Source organism: Anomalospiza imberbis, chromosome 18 (genome assembly GCF_031753505.1).
Source record: "Anomalospiza imberbis isolate Cuckoo-Finch-1a 21T00152 chromosome 18, ASM3175350v1, whole genome shotgun sequence".
NCBI classification, from domain to species: domain Eukaryota; kingdom Metazoa; phylum Chordata; class Aves; order Passeriformes; family Viduidae; genus Anomalospiza; species Anomalospiza imberbis.
The window spans coordinates 13,419,191-13,441,427 of NC_089698.1; the positions used below are offsets into that span (position 1 = coordinate 13,419,191).

General features: G+C 53.4%; 2 protein-coding genes across 3 annotated transcripts in view; one reads left to right on the forward strand and one right to left on the reverse strand.

The window, feature by feature from the left end:
- IQCD (IQ motif containing D) overlaps positions 1-22,237 on the forward strand; it is a 542,296-nt gene that overhangs the window by 455,701 nt on the left and 64,358 nt on the right. The gene's annotated exons all lie outside the window — the stretch shown is intronic.
- RTN4R (reticulon 4 receptor) overlaps positions 17,707-22,237 on the reverse strand; it is an 83,079-nt gene continuing 78,548 nt past the window's right edge. The window contains exon 2 of the mRNA XM_068209215.1: positions 17,707-19,459. Coding sequence (XP_068065316.1) covers positions 18,033-19,459 — 1,427 coding nt within the window. The 3' untranslated portion in view covers positions 17,707-18,032. The remainder of the gene's footprint in view (positions 19,460-22,237) is intronic.

Here is a 22,237-nt window from a genome sequence, read left to right on the forward strand (position 1 = left end):
TAAAGTCCCTCCCATTCCAAACAATTCCATCATTCTGTGTTCTCAAGGCTCCTCTGCCCCTGCAGGTCTGTCTGAAGGGCAGGATGGGGACAGGGGCGCTCCCTCTCCCCAGACAGCCTCACACCTGCCCAAGGCTGTGCTCCAGGGTGAGCATCCCTCCCACAGCCCCTCCTGGGACCTGCCTTGCAGCAGAATTCAAAGCAGCTTTTTCACTCTCCGAAAGGATGATCAAAGCCTCTCTCCCCTGAGCTGATTCCAGCAATATTCCTCATCAAAAAGCAAGAGAAGAAAAAAGAACATATTTGCCTGTGGTTGTCTTCTAAATAAATCCCCCTCTCTCAGGAGGCTTGGGGCTGCTGTGTCACCCCCAATCAACTCTGGGGCTGCTGGTAAAATTCTTCTTTTCCCTTCAGCACCTCCAGAAAGAGAATCCCCCTATTGTAGGAATTGGAGATGTTTACATCTGCTTATCTTCCCTCTGATCTCAGGATTGCTGTAACATTCCAGCCCCCTCTTTACATGTATCATTAGTTCTCCACAGATGACTTGCAGAGCTGAAACCAGCCCAGCATCCCAGAGCATCCCCACCTTCCTCTCCTCTAGCTTCAGCTCCCTTTATTTATTTCTCTGGACAGGCTGGGGAAGGATTCCCACCCTGGTTTGATGGAGCAGCTCTCTCTGCAGCAGTGGCTGCAGACAGACCCTGCCCCTCCTCTGTAACCTCTAAGGCTGCGTGGACAGATCCTGTAAAACGTGATATTCCTACTAAATTTCCTCTTCCAGAGGCACTTTGCTGTTTCTTTTCCAGGCACCTGCCTGTGCTGGAGCCCTGCATCCATGGAAATGGCAGTTTCCTTCCATCCCTGTGCTGATCAGGCAAGAGGGAAGGTCCAACTCTGGCCTCAAAGCTGGACAAGCTGTGCCTGATGTCACATAAATGACCTCAACAGGACATTTGTAACCTGCCACGGAGCAGGAACAGGTTTGAAATGCAGAATTGCAAGAGCCCCTGGGACACAGCTTCAGCCAGGTCTGTTCCTACTCAGGTGTAAAATTGAAATGATTTAAATGCAACAGAGCTGAGACAAAATAGATCACCCCAAAGCCTCGTTCAGGTCCCTTGGACCCAAAGCCTTTCCATGATTCTGTGATGCACTGAGGGACATTTTAAAAGTCATCTGCATCCACACCACCCGGCTGGAGCATTCCCAACTCCTGCTGCTCCTCAGGGATCCCACAGTCATGTCCACCAGGGTCCAACCTGGCACACATCCCTTGGGAAGAGAAAAGGAGCTGAAAAGTTGTGTTTGACTTGTTCCTCTGTTGGCCCAGGAGGTGCAGAGGGACCCCAGAGCTGGGTCCCACTGAGGGCTCTGTGTCACACCTGGGTGGGCTCTGGGAGAGCTGTCCTGGTGCATCCAAGCCTGCTGGGAACACCTCCAGTGATCCATGTGGGGCACCCTGAGCATTCCCTGGCACACAGCCCAGAACCCAACACCCCTCCAGGTATATCCTGCAGGAATTTGGGGATGGAATCTCCCTGTGATTCCTGCCTGAGGGGAGCTGCATCACCCCGAGGACACGGGGAGTTGTCCAAAGCAGTGTCCCAGTTTGGCTGTGAGCTGACAGGACACTGCCCACCAGTTACACCAGTAACACCAGTTACATCACCTGTTAACCCCACAGCATCAATATTCCTTGGAACTCACTAAGCAGAGTGCCAGAGGAAAAGCAACTCTCTACCAGTCCCACCAGTGGCTCGTATAAAGCCAAAATCACCTTTGTTCCCCTGTCCTGGATGCTGTGAAATCCCACCCCAAGGTGCTGGCCTGGCAGTGACATCCAGAACCGTCCCCTTCCCCTGCTCCCTGCCAGAGCTGGAGCCTCCAGCAGCTCCAGATGCCCTGCCCCAAACCATCCCACACTCATCTGCTGGTGAGAAAACACATCTTAATGGAACAGCCCTGCTCTGCTCCTGGGAATTATCTCAGGCTGCAGAGCTGCCTGCTTTTATCTGCACATCCATCCTGCTAGGCCCGGTGTTATCTGCAAATTCGCATTTATTTTTAGATAATTGATAGAAAAGTTGAAAAGTACAAAGGCTTCAGTGTTTCCTTGCGATCCCAGCAGAAATGTCCCCATTCAGTGACAGTTTTGTGTTGATTACTCGTGTTTGGGAGTTTGCTGTCACTTCCCAACCCATTTCACATGGATTAGGTAATGCCCAAAGTTAATGTTTAAAAACAGAGGATGATGTCAGGTCTCTTTCATGGTTATATCTGTCAGCTCCACGCTGAAAGGGACTTCAGTAGCCTGGAGTCCAGTATTGTGTCACTGTGTCCTGCTTTAGTCACACCACACACAAAGGTCCTTGAACCTCACAGCAGCTCAGAGCAAAAATTGAGCTCCTGGAAGTGTCCTAGGCCAGGCTGGACAGGGCTTGGAGCAGCCTGGGATAGTGGAAGGTGTGCCTGCCCTGAGACAGGGTTGGAACTGGATGAGATTTATGGCCCCTTCCGACCCAAACCATTTTGGGATTCTCTGATCCAAGTCCAGCCAGGAATTCCCTCTGCCCTGGAGACTGCAGCTGCATTCCCACTGCTCCTCCCGAGGGAATTGTCGTGGTGCCCCAGCAGCAGCACAGCCTTTCTGCAAGTCCTTGCCGTGCCCCTGTGCTTCTTCCAGCACAGTGGATTATCCATGGGGAACGGGGAGTGGAGCCCTGCAGGGATTGTGCTCGGCAGCTCCTGCCCTGTCCCCAGAGGCGGGCTGTCCCTGTCCCCGGTGGTGCTGCAGCACTGCCTGGCACGTCCCAGCCTCCCTGGAATCATCCCCTCCCCATCCTGTCATCCTCTCTCTCCCCAGCCTGCCCACCCAGCAGGGAGCAGGGATGAGGCAGCTCCGCCGGGCTTCCTCTGACAGCCTCGTCTGCCTCTCTGCAATTAATTCTCCCTCCTGTCCACCGGCTCCTGGAGGTGTAAACAGGGGCTGTGCCAGTGCCTGGCAGCGCTCCAGGACCAGCTCTCAGTGTCAGGATGCAACAGGGGATTTTTAGGTTTTTTCTTTAATCGTCAAGCTCAGCTCCAAACAAACCTTTAATTAATTCCTCCACAAAGTTCTGCTGAGCTCGTGGCCTCCGATTCCTCCGGGCTGCTAATTAACCTGATCTTCTCCCTCCCTGCTCCTTCCTCGTGATTGTCAGTTTGCACTTGTTGAATCCTAATGCCTTTCCCTGGTGCAACAATCTGCTCCTGTTCCCCAGACACTTCGCCCCCAGAGCACAGGCTCCACTTCTATTTTGCCTCTATGAGCTCATGCTCCAGCTGCCTGAGGAACAGCAACAGCTCCCACTCCTTCGCAGCAAAATTCCACTTTTTTCAACATTTCCCCTTAGTGCTGGGAAAGGAAATCACCCAGGGATTGCAGTTTTCAACTAAAATTTTCATTTTTTAAAGCTGTTGTCTTTTGTTTTTTTTTCAGTGACAGTTACAGTGCTGTGGATTCATGGAATCATGGCATGGTTTGAGTTGGAAAACGCCTTAAACCTCATCCAGTGCCACCCCTGCCATGGCAGAGACACTTCCATTATCCCAGGTTGCTCCAAGCCCTGTCCAGCCTAGCCTTGGGCACTGCCAGGGATCCAGGGGCAGCCACAGCTGCTCTGGGCACCCTGTGCCAGGGCCTCCCTACCCTCCCAGGGAAGGATTTCCTCCCAATATCCAATTTAAATCTTCTTTCCTCCAGCTTAAATCCATTCCCTGTGTCCTGTCACTCTGTGCCCTTGTGAGAAATCCATCAGCATGTTCCTGCTGCAAATGTTTCCTGCAAAAACTTGAGGAAAAGGAATCCAGACTCTTATCAGATTCACAGATGTCCACAGGCATTTTGGGCAAAAGCCCATTTTTTGTGGGGGGGGATTTTCTTCCCTCAGCTCCATCTTGACCAAAAGCCCATTGATTTCAGGCAGGAGGCACCCAGGCTGTTCTCAACATGCAAAGCATTTCTTGAGGCTGAAAAAAAGAAGCTCCTGAAAGGAACTGAGATGTTTTGCAGACATTTTAGTCTTTATGTGACTCAGTTCCCTGAGACTGATGTGGGAGCACTGAGCCTTCCAAACTTCCACGCGTGGTGACACTGGGCACAAAAATGTTTGCAAAGCTTCCAGCTTTCGGGGGAGGTTCAGGTTGGATATTTGGAACATTTCTTCCCTGAAAGGGTGGTCAGGCATTGACACAGGCTGGCAGGGCAGTGGTGGAGTGCCCATCCCAGGAAGTGTTAAAAAAATGAGTAGAGGTGGTATCTGGGGACTGCTGGCCATGGTTGAAGGTTGGATTTGATGGTCTTGGAAGTCTTTTCCAAACTCGGTGACTCTGTGATTGTTTCCATGATTCTACAACACCCATGGGCACCATGTGGCCATGGGAATGCTGAGGGTGGTGCTGGGGGGGGCTGAGTTTGCACCCCAGGACCAGTCCAGTGTGGGATGTGGCACTGCGGGGACATTGAGGCACAATGCACGTCTTTGCTCCATGTGGGAAAGCAGGGCTCTGACAGAGGGGAGGGAAGGCCAAGGTGCTGCTGAGGGTGCAGAGACAGGTGGGATTGCCCACCTGCATGCCCATGGGAAGAGCCTGGCACGGTGCTGCAGCGGGGGAAATGACCCCAGAGGAGAAGGGAGTTGGGGGATTTCACACTGAGCCCAACGTGCACCGTGAGGAGAAGCAAAGGGGACGCCCTGGGACCTCCACTGGCCTCCAGTGACCTCTCTCTGCCTGGCACAGCTGAGCTCGCTCTCAGAGGGGCAGAAGCAGAGCAGGGACCAGGCGTGTGCTCCTCACCCTTGGCAGAGCCCCCAGGGCTGGCCTGGGGGACAGGAGGTGGCTTCCAACCACTTCTCTCAGGGACTGGCACCTCACTGCAGGCTGCTGTTACTGAGCTTCTGCTTCCAATGTCAAACCTGAAATAGAACCAATCCCCCAGCTTTTTTTTTTTTTTTTTTTTTTTTCTGTTGAACACACAGTTTTTGTCTTTCCAGTCCTCCTGAGGCAAAAAAAAAAAAAAATTAAATTTGGGAAAATGCTGATATTTCCATTGGGTCCAACTCTTCTGGCCTCAAGGATTACTGGGATGTTGGGTGGCTCAGCTCCCTGCTGAGACTGAGGCAGGAGCGCTGAGACTTCCAAACTGCCCTGGGAGGTGGCACTGGGAGCAGAAAAAATGCTGGAAAAGCTTTGAGACACTGATGTGGACATGGAAATGCTGAGGGTTGGTGTGGGGTCCAAATTCAGGGAATGAACCTGCACCCCAAAACACTCTCATCAGAGACACAGGGAAATTTGCCCAGAGCAGCTGTGGCTGCCCCTGGATCCCTGGCAGTGCCCAAGGCCAGGTTGGACAGGGCTTGGAGCAGCCTGGGGCAGTGGAAGGTATCCCTGCCCATGGCAGGGGTGGAAGTAGATGTCCTTTCAAGGTCCCTCCCAACACAAACCATTCCATGATTTTATAAATGCTACCTATTAGCTGAATGTTTGGGATGGAAAGAATAGAAATGGCACAATTTTGAGGCTTTGTTGTTGTTGTTGTTGTTGTTATTATTCTTGTGTCTTTTTTTGTTTTTTTTTTTTTTTTTTTTTAACTAGTGTGTCATCCTCAGAGCAGTCCAATCATGGATATTTTGTTTGCTGAAAAGGAGGAGTTTGGGAGCAGCTTCCTGACTCTTTGCTGCTCTAATAACCCAACAACCCAGGTGCATTTTGGGCAGATGAGAGGTCACCAACCCCAACCCTGTTCTCCAAGCACCTGGAGAAAACCACTGCCTACAATGCTGATAAAATACCCTCCCTATTTCCCAATGTTTACAAACCTTCCTGGATGGCTGGGAAGTGCCTGGGCACCCCGGCAATGAGCAGCAGCCCATTTTTAGTGCTGTGTCAGAGCAGGACTGGGGGAGAGAGGCCACACATGAAACGGTGCCTGTGAGAAGCAGAACTGAGCTGCTCTTCCACCCCCAGTGCTCTCGAGGTTGAGTGAGGTGAGGCCACGGGGAAAACGATGAGACAATTTTGCTCCTCATCTGAAGGAATGTTAGCCAGGAGTCTGACCCCACACGGGGCAGCCCTGGAATTCCTGCTTCATCCCACCACAAGGTCGTTCCCCAGGCCAGGCTTTCCAGCTCCAGCTGCCTGTCCCGAGGGGGGAAAGGTCTCCAAAATCCACTCAGACCTGATATATTCCTCTGGTGGTGAGACATGAGAGGAAATGCAAAGAAGAAACCATGTCTAAGGGAACTTATATATTTGGGAAAGATGCTGATAGTTGCTCAATTCAGGATTTAAATTCTGATGATTATGTGATCCCTGGATGAAAACACAGCTGTTTGTGCCCAAATCCCACTTCTGAGGAGGAGAGTCCCACTCCTGAGGCCACCTGGAGCATTTCACTCCCCCAGTCCCTCCGTTGCTCTGTGAGCAGTGACAACACAGGGCTGAGCCCTTCCTGGAGGGAATGGGGTGTGGAAGAGCAGCTCTGCCTGTCTCTGTGACGCTCCTGTCACACAGGGCTCTGGTGAGCCTGCTTTGGATGCGTTTAGCTCTTGCAGATGGGAAGCAGATGTGCCAGGAGCCCTAAAGGAAACAGCTTCCAGTGGCTGAGCCCGTTCCCTGGGGAACCTCCCGTGTCCAGCACAGCACCTGGGCTCCATCCCCCCGGGCAGGAGACAGCAACCCGGGGCACCTGTGACATCTCCAGTGGGCCAACACAAGGCAAAGCAGACCTGGAGCGGGGGAGAGGGGGAGGACAGCCTTAAAATAAGATTCTCGGGGAAAGAAAAAAAAAAAAAAAGGAAAAAAAAAAGGAAAAAAAACCCAAACCAAACCAAACCAAAACAAAACAAAACAAAAAATCCACCACACCCCCTCTCCAACTGAAATGCTTTGGAAATGTGAGAGTTTCTCTGAGGCTGAGAGATGACAAAGAAAGAGCCCCAGGGAGAGGGGCTCGGTGGGAAGGAGAGAGCCGCACGGAGAGCAGGGCTTGGCACGGCGCGGGGGGTGCAGGGCGATGCCGGCGATCCCATCACAGCCCGTTGTGCCCTTTGGTGCCGTGTTATTGTCCTGCTGGCGCTGCAGCCATTAAACCCAGCCTGCACATAGCTCGGCGTGGTGATTTCCTAATTGAGTTAACTCGGCTGCAGTGGCTGCGCCGCTGAAGGATGGGGCTGGTGATTAGATAAGAGCCTTGCCCCTTGCAGAACGAACACCACATTAAGGGGTTTTTCTAGGTCAGGCCGGGCTGCTCAGCACAGCTCCGGCAGAGCCCAGAGCCCGTGGCCCCAACCCAAGACAGACACTCATTACAGCTAATGAAGGGCTGTGCTCTCCTTCCCCCGGGGAGCCAGGGTGGAAAACGGCAGCATCTTCATGCTGGAATCAGTGTCCTCTGCCACAGAGGCCCGGCTGGACACCTCAGGCTGCTCGGGCTCACCAGGCATGTGGAGAGTGAGGGGTCCCTGAGCTCCCCACAGGATCAGTCCCTGGTCATGGACCCCAATGAAGAGCACAACAGCTCTGGGGTGTGATGGTCCCGCAGGGCAAGCCCCGCTGGTGCCCTTCCTGCAGACCCTCTCTGTGTCTCCCCAGAGGTGCCAGCCCCGCACTGACCCCAGCCAGGAGCAGAGAACTCTGGGGCAGACTGTTCTGCCCTGAGTCACCTCTCAGATGCATCTCCCAGGTGGCTGAGATCCAGACCCACATCAGGAGGATTCATAGCTCCAGGTGCAGGCCTTGGTGCCCAGATTCCCTGGGATGCCCTCAGGAGAGCTGATGGAGTTGGTGGATCACAGAATCACAGAATCCCAGACTGGTTTGGGTTGGAAGGGACCTTAAAGCCCATCCTGTGCCACCCCTGCCATGGCAGGGACACCTTCCACTAGCCCAGGCTGCTCCAAGCTCCAGGGTCCAGCCTGGCCTTGGGCACTGCCAGGGATCCAGGGGCAGCCACAGCTGCTCTGGGCACCCTGTGGCAGGGCCTTCCCACCCTCCCAGGGAACAATTCCTGCCCAATATCCCATCTAACCCTGGGCTCAGGCATAGCACCGGCAGCCCAGGCCAGACACAAAATGGGTGATGCTGTGGTGCCACCGACCCCAAGAGCTTCACCCCTCCTGAGTCAGCCCAGAAGGACAATGGGGTGGCAGCAAGCCCTGGGGTTTCTCAGTCCCTCATGTCCTCCATTTCAGAGGGACAAAGAGTTGGAGGCAAACCCTTCATCTCCAATATGACGGGACTCAGAACAAAAAGAATTTTTGTTCCCTTGGTGGTGCTGAGGCACCTAAACCTGCACTATATCCCAAAGGAGTGGCCAAGGGAACAGCAGGGCTGGGGACCAGCCACAAGGAAAGACTACCATAGCCACATTCCTGGATTCACTCCTCCACCAAAGTGCTTCCAGCCTGGAGGAGATATCCCAGAGGAGAGCAGCTCCATGTCACACCCCCAACACCTGCACTGCTCCAGGTCTGAATCCAGAACCTGCTTCGGCCTGGCTGAAAGCACAGAGGGAGCTGCAGGACATCTCAGCTCTCCCTGGAGCCTTCTCCTCTCCAGGTGAGCACCCCCAGCTCTCCCAGGCTGGCTCCAGAGCAGAGGGGCTCCAGCCCTTGCAGCATCTCTGGTGCCTCCTCTGGGCTCTCTCCAGCAGCTCCAGGTCCTTCCTGTGCTGGGCCCCAGGGCTGGGGCAGCTCTGCAGGTGGGGCAGAGGAGCAGAAACACCCCTCCCCTGCTGCCCACGCTGGGGCTCAGCCCACGGCTGAGGGGGTTTCAGGGCTGGGGCAGAGCTGCCCCCTCACACTCAAACACCGGCCAGGCTGGGAACATGAAAGAAACCCCTTTTAACAAGAACTGAACGTTTTAAAGAGTGAAATCGTGTTTTCCCTGTCAGCCCAGAGCTGGAATTGGCAGCACACGAGCACCTGCCAGGGCTGGGCTGGAGTCATTAACAGGATCAGAGCCCTGGCAGAGCAGCAGGAGCCTGGACTCGCTGACCTAATTTGCGTCCCTTCCAGCTCTGAGAGGCCTGTGATGTATTTTTAATGAAGCACACACAATAAACTGCTAACATAATATGAGAGGCTCACTTCAAAGCTCCACCAGGCAGGGAAATCAAGGTGAAAGTTTCTGGATTCATCATTATTATGTGTCACTCATCTTCACTATGACAACCCCTGGGCACACCAGATGCTTCCTTTCCAGCCTTTGGAACGTGGTTTTGAGCCCACTGTCCCCATCATTTTTTTTTTCCAATCAAACCAAAAATAACCTGGAAAATAGAAATCTTGCCTAGATTCTCCTTATACACACATGCATTGTTCCACCACCACAAAAGGTTTTGCAAGCAGCAGAATTTAGCAGCTCTGGAGAAAGCTAAGGCTGCTTCAGACCAGTTTTCGGCCACATGGGTGGCTTTTTTTTCAGCTCACCCATTCTGAGCTGGACTCTGTGAGGTTTGGGATGTGTCAGAGCAGGATTAGAATGCCACGACTGGAAAAGGCCCCTCCAGCCACAGCTTTTCCCACAGCACCTGGGTGAGGGAGCAAATCAAGGGATGGTGGCCAGGTCGAGCCAGGAGCCCACAGAGCTCCAAGGGGAACCCATAAAATCTGTCCATGCAGAAGCCAGGAGGGACACAGCAATGGCCAGTGAAGAGCAACACTCCCCAGTATGGCCTGGAGGCACCAGGCTGGACAAAACTGGAGCTCCTGGGCCCAGGGTTTGGGTGGAGACACCAAACAAGGCTGGCCAGGACCAGGAGCACGCAGAGTTAGAGCAGGGCCCTGGCAAGGTGGGAGCTGCACCACCAACACAACTGAAAACAGGGCTGCTGAGGGTCACTTTGCTCCTGCCCTGAACTCTCAGGCCACTCTTTCTCCCAAATATTTTCTCCCAGAAAGCTAGGCCCGGGCTGGGGTTGTTGGGGTGTCTGTGCAGGACCAGGAGTTGGGCTGATGATCCTTGTGGGCCCCTTTCAACTCAGGATATTCTGTGATTCTACAAAACCTCTATTCCTTCTGGGATGGCTCTGCTTCCCCCAGTGGCTGGAAATCATCTCTTAGGTTGTTTAAAGCCCACAAATTGGCTGGAAATTAAGAGTATATTCCAAGGGAGAGAACAAATCAAAAACTGAAGGGTCCTCCGATGTCACCTAAATATTCCTGGCCCCTCCAGCTGACAAGAGCTGGCCAAGATCAACATGGTCAAAGTCCAAAGCACCTCGCAGGTCCTTCCAAACCAACAATTTAGAACTTACCCACACGGAGCGTAGAGAAAGCTGGAATTCAACACCTCTGGTAAGCTGGAATTGTTGGAAAATTCCTAAAAGCGACACACAAATTAAAACATACAGAGAAAAGTGAAACGTCCTGGGTTTTTTCCACTCCCATTGCTAATTCACAGAGATCAGGTGTGTGTGGGAATGCATGCCCAGACTTCAAGTTGCTTCTCCTCCGTCCCCACATCCCAGCGAGGTCAGTCTGGCAGCAAGGCAGGAAAAGAGCAAAGAAAAGGCATTTAGTGAAATACAGAATGTAACAGTCTGGCTTGGAAACCTCCTTAGAATTCCAGCTTTTACTACCCAAAGCCAATGGGAACATTTAGTCCCGGAGTCTTGAAGTGAGCCTGGAATTGGTGCGAGCTCCTGGCGGGCGTGAGGAGCTGCTGCTGCCCAGCCTCCTGCACCTCCCGTGAGCCCTCCTGGGCAGGCAGAGCCCCCAGGCCCTGGTGCTGGCTGGGGAGAGCGCAGGGATGCTCACGGTGGAGTGATGGTGATCGATTCCTGTCTCAGTGTGAGGACACGGGAATGTCACAGGGGTTTGTAAAGCCCTTGTAACCATTACACGCAGCACTTGGGGCAAGAATCACACAGGATAACCCTCACAGCCCGCTGCTCCAAGAGGGTGTTCATACAACTGCTGGCTCTTCGTGACATTTCTGCAAACAGCTCATAAATATTCCATTGTTGTTGTGGTTTGAATGGAAACGCCGGGGAGAAAAGATCAGCTCTGCCCTTATTTAGCAGCTTGCAGCTCAATCCGAGTCCTCAGGCAGCCACTCCAGGGCTGGGCTCCTGTGACAGCAGTGAGCAGCTCAGTGTCCTGCCCTTCTTCTGCTGCAGGACAAGCTTGGATGTGTCTGGAGAGACAGCCCGCGCACCCAGCCGGGCTCTGGGAAGGGACTGAAGGACACACCCGCGGTGTCACCGTGTGCAGGTGACACTGCTGTGGGCTGCAGCATCCCCCTGGCTGTGCCTTAGGGCTCAGCAGCAAACAGAGCTCCTCAGGATGATGGCTGAGGGCCTGGGGGGCACTGCCCATGGTGGGTGCTGTGGAAGGAAGGTGCTGGGCCCCTCCTAGCAGCCACGGGTACAGGAGAGCCCAGCACAGCCCCTGCCCAGGGCAGCAGAGGCTCCCCAGCCTGTGAAAGGTGCTCCTGACATGCAGAAAGGTTCCCTGTATCACTGCTGTGCTCCTGCTGCCCATGCCAGGAAAGTCCTGCTCCTCCTCCAGAACTGCTGGGTTAACCTGCACTGGAGAGGCTGGGGCAGAAAGCAGAGCAGGATGTCCCAGCTCAGCAGGGAGCTGCAGGAATTCCAGTTTAAACCCCAGCAACCACCACCACCCGAGAGGTGCAGCCTCACTGCTTCAGAAACGTGAGCTACCCACTCCCACGGAAAAGTCCAGCACTCCCTCCTCGCACCAGACTGTGCAGTCATTCCCTTCCTAGTTGAAATTCAAGAGATAAGACTCCAGACCAGCCACAGAACAACAAATGCAGGTGGCACCCAGCCCCAACCAGTTCCACTGCAGGTGGAACCTGGCACACATAAACCCCTGAGGGTGAAACCTGGCACAAATAAACCCCTGAGGGTGGAACCTGACACCAGTAAAGGCCTGCAGGAGCACCCTGACACCAGTAAGGCCTGCAGGAGGACCCTGACACCAGTAAATCCGTGCAGATGGAGCCGCCCACCTGCGAGAGGCTGCGAAGGAGCCCAGCCCGTGAGTCATGCGAGCAGCGCCCGTGTCGCTGCCATGTGGAGTGCAGCAGGCTATCAAAAGCGATGATTTCATCCCAAAAAACGGCCCTGTTTTTGTGCTTGATGACAGCTGGGCCGTTTTGGTACCTGCTGACCTAGAACAAGTCTCTCCACCGGCACGGAAGGTGGGTCACTCTGAGATTTGAAGTGCCTCATCCTTCAGTGAGTGGGCAGGGTGCACCGTTATTTTCTTTGTGCCTCTTTTTGCCCAGCCTCTGTTATCCCTATTTATAGATACCCTGGGATGCAATTCCAATAAGTCTCACCTGCCTCAGCAGTTCCCCCTGCAGTGTCCTACTTATGGCACAAATCAAGGGGGCTCTAATTAGAGTTTCTGGCCTGAGCCAGACTCAGATGTTTGACTTTGGATTTATAAGAAAGGTTTTCACAGATTCATTGCCCTCACCATGGTTGTAGGCAGAATTCCTGCTGTCTCCAGAGCTTCCCACCAGCAATCATGCACCGTGGTCCGATATCATCCCTAAAAAAAATCCTGTCTCTCCTGCCTGTTCTCTGCTCTCTTGCCCACCCCCAGCTCTCAATGACTCTGGGATTTTTTTATCCTTTCCTGATTTTGAGAAGGAGGCAGAACAGCAAAAACTCTACTCCCTGACTGCCTAATGATGGGGAACTAATCCAGAAACACAGCTTGGAATTAAAAACCCTTCCAGCCTTTATTACTCCTATGCATCATGTTTGTTTGGAGCAAAACTCAGCAGCTCGGATAATCTGCTCCATGTCAGAGCAGAGATGTGGAAACACAGCTTGCTCACAGGGCTTTGGGGAATCTCTTTAGGAGCAGAGATCTCATCCCTGCAGAGTCACAGCCAGCTGGGAATCTGCCCCAGGATCTTCTTTTGAGGAAGGATGGAGCAGAGATGCCACCTGCCTGCAGCCCGGGTGTCCCCACGGACAGGTGAGGACAGGAGCTCCCTGACACAGCTCTCAGTGCTTTCCTCATTCTGGTGGGATTTTGGGTTTTTCTTTTGATTCCCCAACTCCGAGGAGGAGCAGGGAGAGTCCAACCTCAGATGAGAAAACCCTGGGAAAAGGGTCTCCAGACCCAGAATGCAGCTAAGCAGGACTCAGGTGAGCTTTGTTAAGGAGTTGATTTTAGCTCAGGAAGCTGAGCTGAACCCCAGTGCCGTTGTTGGGAACAGCTCAGAAATGGGAGCTCCCTGTCCCAGGGGAAGGGCAGGAGAGGCAAAGGCAGCTCCTCCCACATCCAGAGGAAGAGAGGGAAGTGGGGAAACAAACACATTTGAGGCAACTGTGGATTCCTCAAGTCTGAAGGTAAGAGACACCACCAGAGCAGGAACCAAGGGAAGCAGGACAGGGACAGCACCCAGGGAATGGCTGGAGCTGGGCCAGGGCAGGCTCAGGCTGGAAATCAGGGAAAGGTTCTTCCCCCAGAGGGTGCTGGGCACTGCCCAGGCTCCCCAGGGAATGGGCACGGCTCCAAGGCTGCCAGAGCTCCAGGAGCCTTTGGACAGCGCTGCCAGGGATGCCCAGGGTGGGGTTGCTGGGGGGTCTGGGCAGGGCTGGGGGGGGACTCCATGATCCTTGTCCTGTCCAGCTCAGCATATTCCATTATTCTGTCATTCTGCATGGAGCAAAATGCCTGGAACACTCCTGGGGACACAGTCTGCTGTGGGCAGTGGGCGGAGGGTGTGCCCCAGTTGCCTGCCCATGGTCTCTCTGGCTGCCCCTGTCCTGCTCCCAGTCTCTCCCAGTCATCTGCTGGGTGCTCCAGCAGGGCTGACTCAGCAGCTGCAGCCACGAGCTCCAGCCCCAGCCCCACGGGGCACTGCCACTGCCCAGACTCAGAGTGTTCATATTCCAAAGGCTTGGAGGGGCTCTGGACAGGAACAGGGAGGGATCCTCAGAACACGGCTTGTACTCGAACTGCCTGAGCCACAGGGGTCAGAGCAGCTCAGGCCTTCCTGATTCCATGGCCAGGATATTTTCCTAGTCCATGGCCAGGACATCTGCTGAACCAGGCCATCAGAGGGGCTTCTTCCACACTACATTACCCCTCTCTTGCCTCCAGCTTTGATGGGAAAGGTCTCGCTGATGGAAATTACATCAGAGCCACAACATCCCCCCATCAAGTTTTCATCCCAGAGAATCACAGTTACCCATTAGCAAAAGAAAAAAAACCATCTTCCAAAACCAGTTGGATTAAATTCCTCTTCCATAAAATCTGTCCACATCAGGTGTTGTAGCTCGGCAGCAGAGATGGGGTCCCCTGGAGTGAGGGGTCACCTCACCTGTGTCAGGGACCCCATTCAGGATGGGACAAATCCCCAACTGCACAGGCCTTTGGAATCCACTCTCTATCCACAAGCAGAGGAACAGCCCCATCCCCTGTGCCCGAGGATGGGAAGTGGGAGGGAGGGGTGGAGGATACCATCCTTCCACCACAACAAGGAGGGGCACAATCATCTCCTTGCCAGCTTGGGTTGTCCTTCCAGATGGACATGAAAACCTGGAAGAAGGGTTTCTCTTCTGGTTCTGTTCCTGCTTGGAACTCCCAGCCAGCAATCCATGGAGATAAATTCTGGAGAATTAAGGATGAGCATGGTTCCCACCGCTGTTGGAGGGCCTGTGGTGTGGCTGCCTCTTCAGCAGTGCCAGGGGTCTGGTGGGGACAGTGCCAGGGGGCCGTGGGTGCTGAGTGCTGCAGCTCTCTGCTGATGATGGGGAGCCCATTCTTCCCAGGGCTCCCATCCCTCATCCCTCCTGTCTCCTTGCTGCTGCCTTTGTCTCTGATTTCATTGCTGCCACCAGTGACAGGAGCAGAAAATGGAGTGTGACTTGCACGGTGAGAAAGGGAGAGGAAGGATCCTGAGATGAGGAACAGCCAACAAGGTCCTGAGCCCTGCTGTGTGAATCCCACTCAACTCAGTGACATCCGAGTGTAAAATAAGTCTGGGAATATCCGGAAGAGTTGTGCCAACCCCAGCAAAGCTCAAAGCAGGGGTGAAACTCCCTTCATTTGAACTCCTTTCCTACCTCACCAGTTCCAGAGCTCAGCCTTTGGAAGACCAAGCTTCTATGGGAATTCCTACTGCCCACTGCATTCCCTTCTTGAATATTTGTCATTCTAATGGCTGTAAACACAGGAATTGGCATCTGGACAGCAGGAAATCTAGGAAATTAGCACGAGGAGCTCTCCTGGGCTTGTGGCCAATGTATAGTCCTAGGAGCCACTGAAAGCACAGCAGAGCCGAGCTCGAGAAAGAGGGAATGGTGTCACTGGGTTGGCAGAGTGCAGCTCCTGCTCCATTCAGGATAAGTGACAGGAATTTCTTGTCTGCTTTGCATTGTCCACAGGGAGCCAAACTCCCCAAGATCCTGCTTTGGGCAGGGCAAACCCAGCTCCCAGCTCTGCCCTTCAGCTGCTGAGGGAAAGCCACAATGGTCTCTTTTTTCTCAGTTTTTTTCCTTCCAGATTCATCCTGAATTTTTGCCACCTGGTCTGGCTTCCTCATGCTCATAGAGCAGGAATTTGGACCACAAGACTCACTACTTGCTGTACAAGGGAGTCACATTGAGCCTATAATCCAAACAGGAGGTTCCATGGGAGCCCATCACAGCATCCAGCAAATCTTCCAGCTTTTCCATGGGCTTTGGGGTGCAGCTGACCCCGTGCTGCTGACCCCAAGCTGCTCTCTGCTCCTGAGCTTCAGATTCCAGTGTAGGTTTGAATCCTTCAAGAGTCTTGATGGTGCTTTTTGGGATGAGACAGAAAATGCAGGACCTTGGGAAATCCTTCCATGCTGGCATGATGAGGCAGATGTGAGCAGGAATGGCAGGAAGTGGCTGGGGCAGTCCCAGTCAGTGGCCTGTGAGTGTGGACAAGTGCACCCCAAACTGGGCACACACAGCAGGGCTGGCAGGGCTGGCCAGCTCACCCCGGCACTGTCCCAGCACAGGCACTGATTTCCCACTCCATCCTTCTGCAGGGCAATGAATTTGCACCCAAACACACCTGGAGCCTCTGCAGAGGTTGGATCATGGAGCTGGGCTGGCAGGAATGGGATCTGCTGGGATCTCAGAGCTGTCCTGCACAGCAGCTCCTGCCCAGCTGGCAGAGACAGGCCTTGTCCCCATCGCAGTGACACAAGGCAGATGTTCACTCCCAGGGGTCTGTGCCACACCTTTTTGGCAGCCCCAGGGATGGATTTGGAGACAGATCACAACTGCAGCACTTTGGGCACTCCCTGTCACTCACCCAAGGTAGGAACTGGCTGTGGCAGAGGTGGGAAGAGCCAGCAGCACCCCAGAGTGAGGCACAGACCCTGCCCCACAGCATCCCCATGTGGGACATCGGCCATCCAAGCATCCTCCTGCTCCTCCCCATGGTCTCTGCTCCCTCCTCGTAAGCCATCAGGTCTAGGACAAGGTTGGAAGGAAGCCATGGCCCTGCTGATGCCCTTCACTCCTGGCTGGTAGTGCCTCACTCCTTCTGGGAAGCTCAGCACCAATCCCAGTGCTGGGAACCCCAAGGGATGGTGCAACCTGGACCCCTCCAGTCTGACTTCCGCACATAATCCTGGAGTCCCTGGCAGCTGTGTGACAGGCTGCTCCTGCCTTCAGACACCTCCAAACCCCAGCAGCAGAGAGTGGCACAGGACAATCTCTGTGTTTTGATAAGGAAAAGCAGCCTTCTGATAAGCTCTGTGCCCAACCCTTCCTATCCTGGCCCAGGGAGTGGCTGCAGTGCCAGCGGGGCACAGCCAGCTCCACTTTATGGCCCAATGGGTCCCATGGAGTGGCACCCACTGCATGTGGACAGCAATGGTTTATTTTCTCAGCATCCCAAGGTCACCCTGGAGATGAAGCCACTGGCACAGTGACTCAGGGATGGGCACCTGAGCTGCCAGGCCCTGTGTTTCTGGGGAAAGCCCCACTATTTCCTAAATCCCAGTGCTGCTCCACTCGGGACCTACCACAGAGCTCAGCCCATCTGTGCAGAGCAGGAGAAAAATGGCCGTGCCCAAAGCTTGGGATTGTTTCTGACATTCCTTTACTCCAGCTCTGAGGGGCTGGGCCAGCATTTCCTGCTCTTCTGATCATTCTGGAATCCAAATGATGCTGGGAGGAGGTGGGATAGTTTGCAGGGAAACAGGAGCATGAGCAGGGCATATTTCACACAAGCAAACCCTTTGCTGGCACCACTTATAGGTTGCATAACCATCCAAAAATGCCTTATTTGTCACTGTGGTATTAAATGCTCAGATCACACTCCACATCCTCTTAAATCTTCAGCTTTTTAGCTGCTCTGAGTCCTTCACCCCTCGCAGATGACAACCACTTAGGAAAAAGAAATCTTTATTTTATATTTTTTTTGTATACTTGTACACAAGTAAAATAAAATGCATATCTATATATACTGCAATCTTGTGAAGGGGCAGGCAGCATTCTTTAACAAATGCTGCCCGTAAACGTGGTGTGAAGGATGGAATGGAGACGGAAAAACTGCAAGAGTCATCAACATAGGATTAAAACAGCATCAAATCCATTACCTCTGCAAATGGGAACCTGCAACATTGTTCAGTGAGATGGTGAGTTACAAACAGATTTTAGACATTCTTTTCAGAGCATTTCTTACACTTCTTTTTTTTTTTTTTCCTGTAAATAAACCATACTTCTTTACCATCTGCTGTAGCAAAAGCTGCTTTGTGGGCAAGTGCAGTTCCGAAGACCAAAGGTATAATTCACAGGTTTCAGGACAAATAAATTATGTACATCTCAGTAATTGTCTTTTTGTTTTGTTTTGTTTTTTGTTTGTTTGTTTGTTTTAATAAAGGCATCCAGTTAAGTTTTGTGTAACAAAGCTTTCTCAGGGTGGATGGGAGTCCTGCTTTTGTTTGCAACATTTATGGAGGTCAGCAAAAGTCGAGTATTAAAGTGTCATCAACCCAGGAAAAGAGTTAATTTTAGCAGAATAACAGTAAGCTCCACACCAAGGGGGGGATCAAAAGGCTTAGGCTGAGCTGTAACGTGGAGCTGTTCCCCTGCTGGGTGAGGCGGCATTGGGCCTTTGATCTGTTCTTTTTAGAGCAGCCCTGCCTCTTTTTGGTTGGGACTGTGGAAGGTTCAATGGGCTCTAGAAATTCGGGTCTCAACTTGGTCAAAGGAGGGTCCACAATGCTGGGGAAGGTCCCAAAGGGGGAATCGTTTATCTGCTTGTTGCTGCCGTTTTTGGAAGGGTCCGTCTCCATGTACTTGGGCCTGGACATGTTCTCCTTCTCCTTGAGGTGGTTGTTGGATGAGCGACTGCTGTGGGAGGAGGGCCCTGCCTTGCCCTTGGCCTCGTAAATGAAAGACTTGTCCATCTCTGGCTGGCAGCACTTGGAGGAGCCGTCATGGGAGCCCAGCGGGGGCAGCCCCGTCGGGAGCTTCCCCGACCTGGTTTTGGTGCTGAAAACGCTGGTGCGGATCTGGTTGAAGGAGTCCACGCAGCTGTCCAGCTCGGAGCTCTGCAGCCGCTTGAGGTCCCGCCCTGCCAGGCGAGGGGGCAGATGGCACTCCAGCTCTGAGGAGGAGCCCTTGAACTGCTTAAACCAATTCCAGAGTGAGCGGGCCTGGCAGTCGCAGATCCACTGGTTGCCGTTGAGGCGGAGGTACTGCAGGGACACCAGTGGGGCCATGGTGTCCCCAGTGAGCACGGTCAGGTTGTTGTTGAACAGGTACAAGGTCATCACCTTCCCCAGGTCGTGGAAGGCACGCCGGTGCACCAGGCTCACCCTGTTCTGGTGCAGCAGCAGCCGGTCCAGGTTGATCAGCCCACGGAAGACGTTCTCTGACAAGCTCTTGATCTTGTTCCCGTGCAAAAACAGGTACGTGAGGTTCGCCAGGTCGATGAAGGTGTCGTCCAGCAGGATCTGGAGGTTATTATCCTGAAGGTAGAGGTACTGCAAGGAGAACAACCCTCGGAAAAGCCCTGTAGAGAGCTCCAGGAGCCCGCAGCGATCCAGGTGGAGGGTGTGGAGGTGCACAAGCCCCCGGAAGGTGACAGGGTTGATGGATTTCAGGTTTGTGTTGTCGCTGAGGTCCAGTTCCTCCAGCTTGGTGAGCCCGTAGAAGGCCCCGGGCTCGATGAGGCTGATGTTGTTGGAGTGGATCCACAGGATGGTCATGTTGCGGCACGAGGTGAAGCTGGTGGCCCTCACCAGCGTTATCCGGTTGTTGTGCAGGAAGATGCGCTGGCTCTGGATGGGGATCTCCGTGGGGATGGCTGTCAACCCCTGCTGCTGGCAGCTGATGGTGATCTTGGGTTCACTGTAGCATACACACGCCCCGGGGCAGGACTCCACTTCTGATGGGATGTTCAAGCAAAGCACCAAAATCAGCAGTTTGCTTCCTGAGGAAGGACAGAAATAGGGTGGGAATTAGGCAGGGTCATGGAGAGCGCTTCTCTTGGCAGAGTAGCCTGAAATTCCCCCTCCGCGTGTGGCACCACCAACCACAAACAGATGCCAGGGCAGCCAGTGATTAAAGTGTAGGATTAAAAATGGGATTCTGCCACTCAGCTCAAGAGCTTAAATCAATGTACACTTGTAGAGATGGAGTCCCAGTGCCTCCTCTGCCCTGCACCCTCGGGAGGTGAGAGAGAGGTATCAGCGCTTTGCATTTGCACATCCAACACCAGCCCTGTTCCCAAGATCTTACCTGTGAGCAAAGGGACCAAATTTTGTGGCATTTCCCTCTGCCATGGGCACGCCTGGCACAGCTCAGCCACTGGAAAAGCACCTGGGGCGTACCAGGAAACCCTAAATCCCATCCCAGCACCTCCAGCTCCTCACTTTGCAGGGTCACAGAACAACTCTTCCAAACAAGCAGGTGTGCCCACACTGCTCTCAAAATGTAACTGTGACTTTCCACAAATAATTTTGGACTGATTTGATCTCCTGGGAGAAATAACTGTGAGACATTCCCAGAATAACTTTCAGGTCAGACCTGCCTGGAGAAGTCTCAGGGCCAAAAGAATCCTTCCTTCTCCTGCTCAAAACTTTAAGCCACATATTCCTGCTTCCTCTCTCCACATATTTTTTTTCCTTTGAACCTGTGCAGCCACTGAGGAAGAGGAGGAAACAGCAGGATTTTCCATCATGCTGTTGTAGGACGAAGTCACATGCAAGGCTTCATTCAGGGATCCCACCAAGTGTGCAAGGCAGGAACAGATTCCATGTGTCCCAAGCATGCTGGGAGCCTCATGGGGCTGGAAAACACCAGAGAGGAACAATTTTTTTCCTGCCCACCCACTTCCCCAGGAGCTGGGCTGCACAGGAATCCCAAGGAAGCAGTTTGGTTCACCAAATTCCCCAGCTGGGGATCTGGGAATGAGCCTGGAGGGAGGGAAGGGATGGAGAGAACAGCACCTTCTCCAAAGGGCCCTCAAGGGTCCCTGAAGGTCCCACTGAGAGACCTGAGGAGACCCAGGCTGTTCCCTGCTACTGGTGGGAAGGGAGGCAGTGCCAGCAGTGCTTTCCCAGCAATTAGTAGCCAGTAATTAGTCTGATTCCTCCAAACCGGAGATAAAATGAGTGGACAGCAGCCAGGGCAGTGGGAGGCTCCATTTGGGGATGCCACATATGAGCAGAGACACCGTGACTCCTTCCCAGCTCCTCACAGCACCTCTGGCCAAAGGATACATCCTCCCCATGGCTGGGAATCTCCAGCCCAGGGACAAGAGCAGCTTTGCCTCTCTTGTGGGAGAGTTTTGCCTCTGTTGTGGAAGGGTTTTTCCTTTGAAAAACTCAAAACGTTGTTCTGGAATGTTGATGCCTCATGGAAGGGTTTTTCCTTTGAAAAACTCAAAACGTTGTTCTGGAATGTTGATGCCTCATTACAAAGTAAGGTAGAAAAGCAGAGTGCAAAAAGCCAGACAGGAAAGCCCAGTGGAGCAGAATGGAGTGAACTGGGGAGACTGGAGCCAAATCCAGCCTTGAAAATTCCCAGGGGGAATCTGAAGGCAGTGGCTGCACACACCTCCCTTTGAGCCTGGCTGCTGTGGCCAATGAAACCACACCAAACACCAACAATAACAGATTTTAATCACATGGAAACCTCACCAAATCTTTACTGAAGGAATAACAATTGGAAATCTGGGGTGGCAAAGTCTCCTTCCTGCATGAACAGCCCAGGATCTCAGCTTTGGGTGTCAGTCTGGTCAGAACAATTCACCGCGTGTGGTTAATAAATCTGATGTGATCCAATAGTCCAATACAGGCAGGAGACTCCCATATATCATATTCCACAAGGGATAAAAACTCCAGCTCAGCACGCAGAGATAATTGGAGCCTGATGCTATCAGCTGCTGAGCAACCCTGCAAGGCAGAGTTTGAGTGCAGTGCTGTGACACATTTTGGCTGCCTTGTCATGTTTTGACATGTCACGTCCCATTGCATGAAGCGCAGTAAAACGAGACAACTGAGACTCCCTGCTGCAGCCATGGCACACCAAGAGCAGCCTCCTGGGAAATTAAAACAGTGCTGGCAACTCTCTGGCCATCCCTCTGCAGCTGATAATGAAACCCGTGGGCAGAGAAACGGGACTTTCTGGAGCCTCCCTTGTCAGCTCCGTGATTTGGGTGATGGGGCCAGGGGTGACACCGGAGCAGCAGGAGTCACCTCGTTATGCAACATCCCGCTGTCCCCAGGCTGTTCCTCCCAGCCACGGCCTGGGGACAGCTGGATGCTGCCCCAGTGTCCCAGTCCAAGCTGTTTTGCTGGAGTGCATCCCACAGACTTTAGGAATAAATGGGAAACAGCAGAGGGAACGCAAAACCCATTCCCAAGTGAGAGGAATCAGAGTGACACCATCCCTGTCCCAACTCCAGCTAAGGGCACGGTAAATCCATGTAAATCCATGTGTACACGGGGAGAGAGCTGCTGGCAGAGGTGAGCCATGAGCATCACCCTGCCCTGTGCCACCCATCCCGACACCTGAGTGGGCACAGGTGATCCACAGGATCTCTCTTCCCCTGGGAAGCTCCCGGGCCAGGCAGAAGAGTCCTGCCCAGCTGCTGGCTGTGCCCAGGGCTGGAGCACTGCGGCCCCCGGAGGGAAGGGGCACATCCTCCTCCCAGGCTCGGCCCCCCTGTCCCGCTCCCATGCCCCGGAGGCTGCCAGCAGCGCTG